This window comes from Astatotilapia calliptera, chromosome 8, assembly GCF_964374335.1.
Source record: "Astatotilapia calliptera chromosome 8, fAstCal68.1, whole genome shotgun sequence".
In the NCBI taxonomy this organism is placed as follows: Eukaryota; Metazoa; Chordata; class Actinopteri; order Cichliformes; family Cichlidae; genus Astatotilapia; species Astatotilapia calliptera.
The window spans coordinates 2,575,156-2,585,055 of NC_137429.1; the positions used below are offsets into that span (position 1 = coordinate 2,575,156).

General features: G+C 38.9%; 1 protein-coding gene across 2 annotated transcripts; it reads left to right on the top strand.

Annotated features, from left to right (window-relative positions):
- Nucleotides 1-345: 345 nt before the first annotated feature.
- Nucleotides 346-9,563, top strand: LOC113027976 (uncharacterized). Of its 2 annotated transcripts, XM_080304969.1 has the most exons (5): nucleotides 346-571; nucleotides 1,602-1,744; nucleotides 2,708-4,129; nucleotides 5,768-6,460; nucleotides 7,491-9,563. In XM_080304969.1, the coding sequence occupies exons 2-5, from the start codon at nucleotides 1,636-1,638 to the stop codon at nucleotides 8,696-8,698; spliced, it is 3,432 nt and encodes a 1,143-aa protein (XP_080161095.1). In that variant the 5' UTR covers nucleotides 346-571; nucleotides 1,602-1,635; the 3' UTR covers nucleotides 8,699-9,563. The 2 variants fall into 2 exon arrangements, with proteins under 2 accessions (XP_080161095.1, XP_080161096.1); XM_080304970.1 differs by lacking the exon at nucleotides 7,491-9,563 and having other exon boundaries at nucleotides 5,768-6,518.
- Nucleotides 9,564-9,900: the final 337 nt, after the last annotated feature.

Sequence of the window (9,900 nt, forward strand, 5' to 3'; positions counted from 1 at the left end):
ATGTTTTTCTCCAGAAACAAATGCTTTTAAACCTAAAAAGAATCACTGAATTTCATTTATTAATGTCAGATAGGCTCTTTAGACATCCTAAATTAGAAAGATTTTAGTTTACATATTTATTAGGATGGAATTCTTGAACTGGGTCAAAACGGATCCACACCAAACTGTGAAAATATGAAATATGAACAACGTGTAAGACTTAAAGTTATCAATAATTAATGTCGCTTCAGGAATGCTGGAGTTATAAAGTACACGATCACTGCAGCAGGAAACTAAAAAAGGCGTGTGTAGGAACTTTCGGTTTGTTGTACTGTATTGCGAGGGGGAACAAAACAAAGGACGGACGGAGCCACAGAAAAGTGTCGGTCCTTTCGAAGTGTTTTTATTTTTCCACGTTTTACCAACTGCATGCAATACTTCATATTTAACCCACAGAAAAACGACAACTGTGGATATTAAAGGAGCGAAAATAGGAAGAAGCGTCAAACGCAGGAACCAGTGCGGCTCTCCCACAGCTGCACCACAGCTGTTCCCACAGTGACGCGGAAGTTACCTGTTTGCTGCTCAGCAGGTATTTCTACAGTCTGCTATGAGCATAATTAGCGACGAGAGAGAAAATATACAAATATTTGCGCTGAAAATGAAGGAAAAAGACCCGCCGAGGTGTCACTGCTCTGCCCACGGCTATTACTGCAAATAAACCCCACCCAAAATCTCCGTAGCTCAACTCAGCCAAACATGACAGCCAAACGAACAATTACCAGTCCTGTTGCACAAGTGTTTTCAATATCTATTCATATTTCTAATTAATAAATCAAAACAGTCAGGACGGTCGAGAACTCATCTGCAAAGTCTCTCAATATTGTTGGTGAGACAAAATTTCTGGGAATTTCACAGCCAACATTAAAACTCATTTATGCAAATACAGTGCACAAGCCTAAATATGAATGCAACAAAAGTATCTGCATATAAGTACAAAGTAATTGACTAACTTTACTGTTATACTAGATTCGTGTTGGATAATGTGGCAAAGTACATGTACAATATTATAAATTTATTATACACTGTTTGTCAAAGAAATATTGAATATATTCAGCTGTTGATGACAGGGGTGGCAGGGAGGGTGTATTATATAAGGTGCTCTGAAAAAAAAAATCTAAATATTTTAACTGATCATAATTATTAACAGCAAGAAAAAAACATGCTTCCGTCATGCATATAGCTTTCTAACTTTCCAGCTGCCACTCACACACACACACACACACACACACACACACACACACACACACACACACACACACACACACACACACACACACACACACACACACGATACCACCTCAGGTCCCAGCACATCTTTTACAGGGGAGACATAATCAGCTGTTGGAGCTCAGGTGTGTATCAGCCTCCCCTGACACGGCACCATGAACCAACTGCTCCAGCCGTATGCTGCACCTGAGCCACAAACCACACCCCGCCACAGGATGTTTTACACACAGAGAGCTGACATAGTGTTTTTTATGCAAGTGATCAGTCAGTTATATCTGCACAGATATACAGTTGATATTAAAATACTGATGTCTGTTTAATTACACTTTCAGACATTTGTACCTGAAAACTGTCAGTGGGATAGAGATGCCTCAAAGAAAGAGCCATCAACTGGGTGACCTCCAAGGGCTGCTGTCCCCGATATCTGCACCAACCACATCAGACACGGCACCAACACAAGTTAGGACAGGTCTCGGTAAGACAGATATTTTTTTTCTTTTCTTTTAACACACTACTCTGATATGTAATTCAAATTTTTGTCCTTTCTGGATATCATTTAGGTTTTTTCCAGCACTGGGCACAATGGAATTTGGGAACCTGTTAAAAATGTGTTAATGTCTTCTCTTTTTTTCTTTTCTCCTCAGTTTTGTACATTTCAGTCAAGAGCCAGAGTGAACTACAGTTATCAATAAAGTTTAGTTGCCAAAACATGAAAGAAAAAATATTGTGTACTGGACCATGTGTGACTGCAGTCATGGCTCAAATGCTGAGCTAATTAAGTCTTGAAGGATACTTGGGGGAAGGTGAAAGACACCTCCAGTACAGCGAGGTGATGAATTCATCACAGCATGTAGCTCTCTCCCGATCACAGCTTGTCCTTTGTTGATGAAGAAATTTTAAAACAGGATTCAGGACATCCCTACAGCTGCAACAAGTTACAATTTTTTCTCACTGGAAAAAAAATGAAAAATATTAGTCAAAGATTTAAAAGAATTCTTGTCATACAAAGTGAATAAATTAAAGAGCTCCATGAAGAAATATCTAATAAATAAATAATGCAAATGTTTTTATATGAGGGGGTGGAGTATTTCAGTACCTGTCCTTCTGTTGTCTTCTTCCCTTCAGCCTTTTTTAAATATATTAAAATATTGTTCAGAAATATTGTCAGGCAGGATGATACACCTGTTTTAATGTGAGGTCATAGCTGGATTCATGGACTGGCAATGCGTTCTGTGGTATTAGTGTGTTATAGGATTACTTTTTGGGTAATGAAATCTGAATGGAGATGGAAACGTTTTAGTGATTTTTGATTATTAAATTATTATAAATTCTTTCTAAACGGGTGACAACTTTCAATCATATTTAAGCTGCTGGATAAAAGTGTGAATGTAGTCACATCTATCCATAATATAAATGTGTGTTTCAATGTTGCCTGCAGATGTCCAGCAGATGTTGTTACTTAAAGAAGAGAGCTCAAGTCATGATCAGCAGGATTTGGTCCTCCTCCACATAAAGGAGGAAGAAGAGGAACTCTTGACCAGCCAGGAGGGAGAGCAGTTTCGTGGTCTACAGAAAGCTGATATCACCAGTTTCCCCATCACTGCTGTTTGTGTAAAGAATGAAGATGATGAAGAGAAACCTCACCTCCTACACTTTCATCAAACACCAGCTGAAGACAACAGAGAAGCCGAGCCTTCAACCAGCAGCTCAGTCAAACAGATTAAAGCAGAAGGTGATGGAAAGGACTACAAAGAGCCAGAACCAGCCACAAACCTGAATCCAAATAATAATTTACAACCCAATATTAATGTAAAACGTTCAGACTTGTATGAAGCTGATGATTGGCAGGAACCCCTGACAGAACCTGAACCTGAAAGTGAAGATAGTGAAGAGTCAGGTACAAATAGTGATGCCAAAAAGCCCTTTATCTGTTTTGAGTGTGGTAAGCAGTTTCTCCATGACTGGTCACTTCAGAGACACATCAGACTGAAGTCAGGGAAAAGAGCTTCAAACTGCGATGTCGGTGACAAAAGCTCTGGAGTGAACCAAAATGCAGATTCACAGGGGACAGTTCAAACAGAAGAGAAACCATTTGGCTGTGATGTTTGTGGACAAAGGTTTCAGCTGAATGTGAATCTTAAGGTGCACATGAAAGTCCACACTGGCGAGAAACCATTTAGTTGCAATATCTGTGAAAGAAAGTTTAGACATCAGTGTAACCTTAAGACACATGTGAGAATTCACACCGGAGAGAAACCATTTGGCTGTCGCCTTTGTGATAAAAAGTTTACACAGAGTGTACATTTAAAGACGCACATGAGAAGCCACACGGGAGAGAAGCTATTTTTTTGTGACGTCTGTAGTAAAAGCTTTTCACGACTGAGGATTCTGAAATCGCACAAGAGAGTCCACACAGGAGAGAAACCATTCGACTGTGATGTTTGTCATAAAAGATTTTCACATCTAGGTGATCTAAAGAGACACAAACGCATCCACACGGGAGAGAAACCTTTCAGCTGTAGTGTTTGTGGTAAAAGATTTGCACAGAGGATGCATTTCAAGACACACATGAGAATCCACACAGGAGAGAGACCTTTCGGTTGTGATGTTTGTGGCAAGAGCTTTAACTGTAAGAGAAATCTGAAGACACACATCAGAGTCCACACGGGAGAAAAGCCATTTGGTTGTAATGTTTGTAATAAAAGATTTTCACAGCCAGGAATTTTAAAGAGACACATGAACATCCACACAGAAGTTAGGAAATTTGTACCCGGTAAATCAAGAGGAGTCTATTTGAGGTTGCTCAAATCTAAACCAGCCACATCAGAAATGGAGCAGCTAGCCATCAGAAACAGACAAGGTAAGGGATTAACTTTCCTCATACTCTTGGTTAAATACCATTTAAATAACAATTTCTCCCAGTGCTGTTTCTTTAATGTATGACAGCACTTTCTTCAGGAAGGCTCGGTAATTTTTCCAGTGTCAGTGCCATTTAAGGTTTGGGACTTAGACCTAATTGAATCACAAATCCAAAGGGAATGGATTCATAAGTCAGATTAATGTGGATGTCAATGGAAGCACCAGTGAGACACAGTTTAGAAAAAGGCCAGCAGCGAAAATAATATTAACGATGTGCCTGTGATTCTGTGTGGACCCAGAAACATGTTTTCATAGGAGGAAATGACGTTTCAGTGTTAAGAAACCTTTTGCCAAATTTTAAATATGAGCAAACCCTAATGACAACAACGGCAGCACTTACTCTACAGTAAAATTTACACAGTAAAATTTGCTATGTCTGCCAAACTGATTTCATATTTTAAAATGCACAATAAAACAGAACAGCAGATTTACATTTTTACCTGTAGTCTGAGATGCCTTCGTAGCCTATGTATGTATGTATATTTGTATGATTACAAACACAAACGCATAGTATGCATGTAGCCACACCTGTAAAAGTGCAGAAATATCCATTTTTATATCCATCTAATAATGCAAAGCACCACCCAAAGCACAGCTACATTTAATACATTCATAAAGTGCTTCCCATCTGTGGCCAGGTTATAATCCCCAGTTAACCTAACCTGCATGGGTTCAGATTTTTTATCCTTCTTTTTCATTTTATTTTGTATCTTGTTCTGAACGCAGCCTTCTGATACTACCAGGTGCAGGTGATGTCCTTAAAACAATTTTTAAAAAGATAGTGGTATTTTCATTTCCAATTTGTATGTTTGCAGATGGCATTGTGATCATTGTGAGAGTAGCTACCAGGCGGAAGAGAGCATGGAGTGGTGGTCTTATGCTCTGAAGAGCAATATAATGAAAGGAATGTGTGAATAAGAAGGAGACATGGAAAAGTGAACCTGCAATGAGCACAGGTATTAAAGATAGATGAGTTTAAATACCTGGGGTCAGCCACCCAAAGGTGAAGACGAGAGTGCAGGCTGGGTGGAGTGGTTGAAGGCAAGTGTCAGGGGTGATTTGTGATGGAAGTATCATTTGGAGATGGTGGGACTGACAAAAAGGTGGTAGACAGTGGAGGGATAGTGGATAAGCTGGACAAAGGATGCTGAAGATGGAGCTGCCAGGCAGGTGCAAAAGAGGAAGACCACAGGGGAGGTGAAGGAGGATGTGCAGAGGGGGTGATGTGACAGAGAAGGATGCTGGGATAGGGTGAGATGATCTTCTATGCACCCCTAAAGGGAGCAGCTGGAAGAAGAAAAAAAAAAGAAAATTGTAATAAAATATTTATTTACAAATGCATTTGATGCTATGTGATCCAAAGTTTGTTATAATTTGTAATCCAACAATGATTACTAGCTAATTAAAAGACAACTGGTGGAACCAGGGTAAAAGACTTCGTCCAGTTTTGTTGTTAAAATCCACAAAATAGATCAGCAACAATTTGTTGTTCATTTTATTTCATATATTAAAGCTGCTGAGGATATGTATACTTACACCAGGTCTCCATAATGTGCATTTGTTTGAATGTGTCCTGCAGCTATCCAGGTTGATGAAGGTGTTTCCTCAAACCCCAGTCTGGAGCAGAAGGACCCAGACCTCCTTCACGTGAAGGAGAAACAAGCGAAACTCATCACCAGTCAAGAAGGAGAGCAGCTTAATGGTTTGAAGGAGGCCAGCCTCTCACAGCTTCATCAAAGACTGACCAAGGACCACTGCGAGGCAGATGTTCCATTCTTTAGCTGCTCTGAGTGTGATAAACAATACCTCTACAAGCGATCTCTTCAGAGGCACAAGAAAAGTCATTCAGCAGAAAACTCTGCCAGCTGTTTGGTTAATAAGAAAGTTTCCAGACTGGAGGAAAATGTAGTTGACACAAGCAAGAAAATATTTGGATGTGATATTTGCGAACAGCGATTTCATCAAAAATCCCATCTTAAGACTCACATGAGAATTCACACAGGAGAGAAACCCTTTAGTTGTAATATTTGTGGAAACATATTTAGACATCAGTACAGTCTCGACAGACACATAAGAGTCCACACAGGAGAGAAACCCTTTGCTTGTGATGTTTGCAGTAAAGGTTTTTCACATCTGTGGGATCTGAAAAGACACAAAAGTGTTCACACAAAGAGCCTTCCACCCGAGGAACCCAAAGATCTTGATAAGGTGGCCCCTATTTCACCATCAGCTATATCAGAATTAGTGCAGACACAAGTCAAGAAGGATGTAGGTAAGTGAGATATTTGTGTTTGCTGGAGATTAAAGAAATGTAAAGTATTTCCACAAAACTGTGTAAAAACTGCTTTGTCTATTCTTGCTGTTACATTACTGGCAAAGATTACAAAGGATTACTAACTTTTGCAAGATTAATTTTTGGATTCCTGCTTCCTGTTGTTATGATAAAATTACCTCCTACTATAAGTCGGAGAACATCTTACCAAACTACCAGTTTAAAAGTGTTAATAAGATCTGTTAAAAACATTTGCAAACTGTGCTGAAAATTAGGCTTAAAAAAACCCTTTTTTGTATGGAAGTTAAACCTTCTCCTCCCAAAGAGTCATTGGGTGTCTCGCTCTCTTATCTTGTCTATTATTATTTGAAATATTAGAATCTTTAAAAAGTTCTTAAATTATACAGGTGTGTGTAAACAAGTGAATAGCACTTTACACTTAGTAATATTTATACCCTTTATTTATCTGCTTTGTTGTATTGCCAGAATACAGATAATTTCTTCTAAACAATTATGGAAAGATGGGAAGTCTGGGCTTCTCTGCTCAGACTGCTGCCCCTGTGTTCCAAACCAGCAGTGGAAAATGAATGGATAGATATTATACAATATTATATTAGAAAAGAAAAAATAGACATACCAATTATGGTTAACCCAGATGATGACCAATATAAAACTATTAAGATGGAATTAATGAAATTGATTTAAAAGAGCCTAGGGCTCATAAGATCAGAAAAATATTTATTAGGGGTATTTTAAAATGTTCAAACACATGGTGTCATGTATCGCACACACATTGATAAATATATATTCATATTCCATCCATGCATCCATTTTCTTCCAGTTATCCTTATTTTCCTCAAATATAAAGCTATTGCTTTTGTTATGTGACCCAGTGGTTCAACTTCTATTGTCAAATGTACTCTTAACTGGCTAACTAATAACTGACCTGACTTTAACCAGCAAGTTAGAGTACATTTAATAATAGATCTTGAACTGAGGATGGTTCAAGATGGTTCACTGTTCCCTGCAGATGTCCAGCAGATGTTGCCAGTTAAAGAAGGGCTTCCTTGGACTCCAAGTTTCGACCAGCAGGACCCAGACCCACTCCACATAAAAGAGGAAGAGGTGGGACAGAAGCGTAACAGTCTGGATGAGGCTGATATCATCAAGTTTCCATTCACTGGTGAAGATGATGAGTTTGCGCAGCTTCATCAAAGCACAGGACAAACAGAGTCTCCAACCAGCTTCTCAGCTAAGGAGATTAAAGCAGAAAGTGATGAAGAGGATGGGGGAGGACCAGAACCAGCCTCCTACTTAGAACCAAATGTTAATTTACAAGCAAATGCTACTGGAAAAGCTTTAGACTTTCACCAGACAGAAGTTGATGTTAAATGTCATGTGCCTCTTTTAAATTTTGAATCTAAAACTGAAGATGGTGAAAAGGGTTGGAAGGAGAATGGACCATGTCAATCAGAGGTAAATAGTGATGTGGGATGTAAGGCCGCTGAAAAATCCTTTAGCTGCTCTGAGTGTGATGAGCAGTTTTTCTGCAATCAGTCTCTTCAGCAGCACAGACAATGTCAATCGAGAAAAGGGAATTCCAGCTGTTTGGTCGATAAGAAATGCCTTAAAGTGAAGCAAAATGCAGAAGAGAAACTGTTTTGTTGTGATATTTGTGGACAAACATTCAACAAAAATGCAAATCTTAAGGTCCACATTAGCGTCCACACAGGAGAGAAACCATTTAGTTGTAACATCTGTGAAAAAACATTTGGGTATAATTGTAGTCTTAAGACACACATGAGAGTCCACACAGGAGAAAAACCATTTGGTTGTAGTTTGTGTGATAAAAAATTCTCACAGAGGATACATTTAAAGACGCACATGAGTGTCCACACTGGCACAAGACCATTTGTTTGTGATGTTTGTAGCAAAGGATTTTCACAGCTCAGGATTCTGAAGTCACATATGAGCATCCACACAGGAGAAAAGCCATTTTACTGTGAAGTTTGTCCTAAAAGATTTTCAAAAACAGGGGATCTAAGGAGACACATGATTGTTCACACTGTGGAGAAACAATTAAAATCTGCTGATTGTGACAAACAATTCACACAGAGGATACATTTCAAGATGCACATGAGCGTCCACACAGCAGTGACACCGTTCAGTTGTGACATCTGTGGTAAAAGATTTAACTGTAAGGGGATTCTTAAGTTGCACAAGCGTGTTCATTCATAAGAAAGGCCATTTGTGATGTTTTTGGCAAAAGATTAAAGTCTAACAGCAATCTTAAGAACCACTTAAGAATTCACACAGGAAAAAGACCATTTGGTTGTGACATTTGTGTTATCAGATTTAATGAAGAGGGAAGTCTGAAGAGACACATGAGATGCCGTCATGTAATTGTGGGGAAAGATTTATGAAATTTCATAGTTCCGGTTTCAAAAGAAAATATGTAGATGATCTAAGCTGTGCAATTTTGGCTTTAGTTAAACTAGGAACTCGTCAGTTAAATAAAGTCTGCAGTAAGAGTATGGAGATGTTGCTTTCATGGTGTTAATCTGCTAGAAAGTCTACGCATCAGGTGGAGTGGCATGAAAAGTAACAGAGTCAAAGCAGGGAGGAATTCATTGTGGATCACTCACAGCATTTTGTTCCAGGAGACTGGGCTCTTTGTGAAACCAAAAAAACAGCATTTTTTTAACTTAATTAATGTATCACTTTCTTTTAAAAGTCTATTTCAAATCTAGGTTTGGATATGTTTTGATAACAAAATCATTTGGTTAGTTTTAGGCAACAAAACCAGGCCAGGTCAGGGTTAAAAATCGACCCATTCACATAATTCTCTGGTAGAAAACTGTAGGAAGCTGTCACTCATATGCATTCTGACCGCATGGCTCCAGTGATTCTATGGATTGGAACAAATTAGTCTACAGATGCTTAATTTGTTATGTCATCCAAAGGTTTGCTTCTTGGTGATGCTGCATGGTCACTCAGTAAACTGTTCTGGAACATAATCTAACAACCAAGACTGTCTGACCAGCACAGTTTTAATAAGTTTAACAGCCTCTGATGGAATAAAGAAAATATCTTGGTCTATAAACTCTGTTTTGTTACTAGAAACATTCACCCATGCACCATTTTACACAACAGTGGCATTTCCTGCTAATGGCAACATCATCTTTGTGAATTTTAAAATAATATTAAAGTGGAACAGTGGATAGACCTGTTGCCTCACAGGAAAAAGTTTCTGGGTTCAAATCTAGGAAAAAGATGGAAACTTTTTGTTCTACCTGGGCCTGCAGGACCTCTGTCCGAATGCTCCCCACCATGGTCCTACAGCAGGGGTGGGGAACTCCAGGCCTCAGGGACCAATGTCCTGCAGGTTTTAGATGTGTCCTTTATCCAACACAGCTGATTTAAACAGCTAAATGACCTCT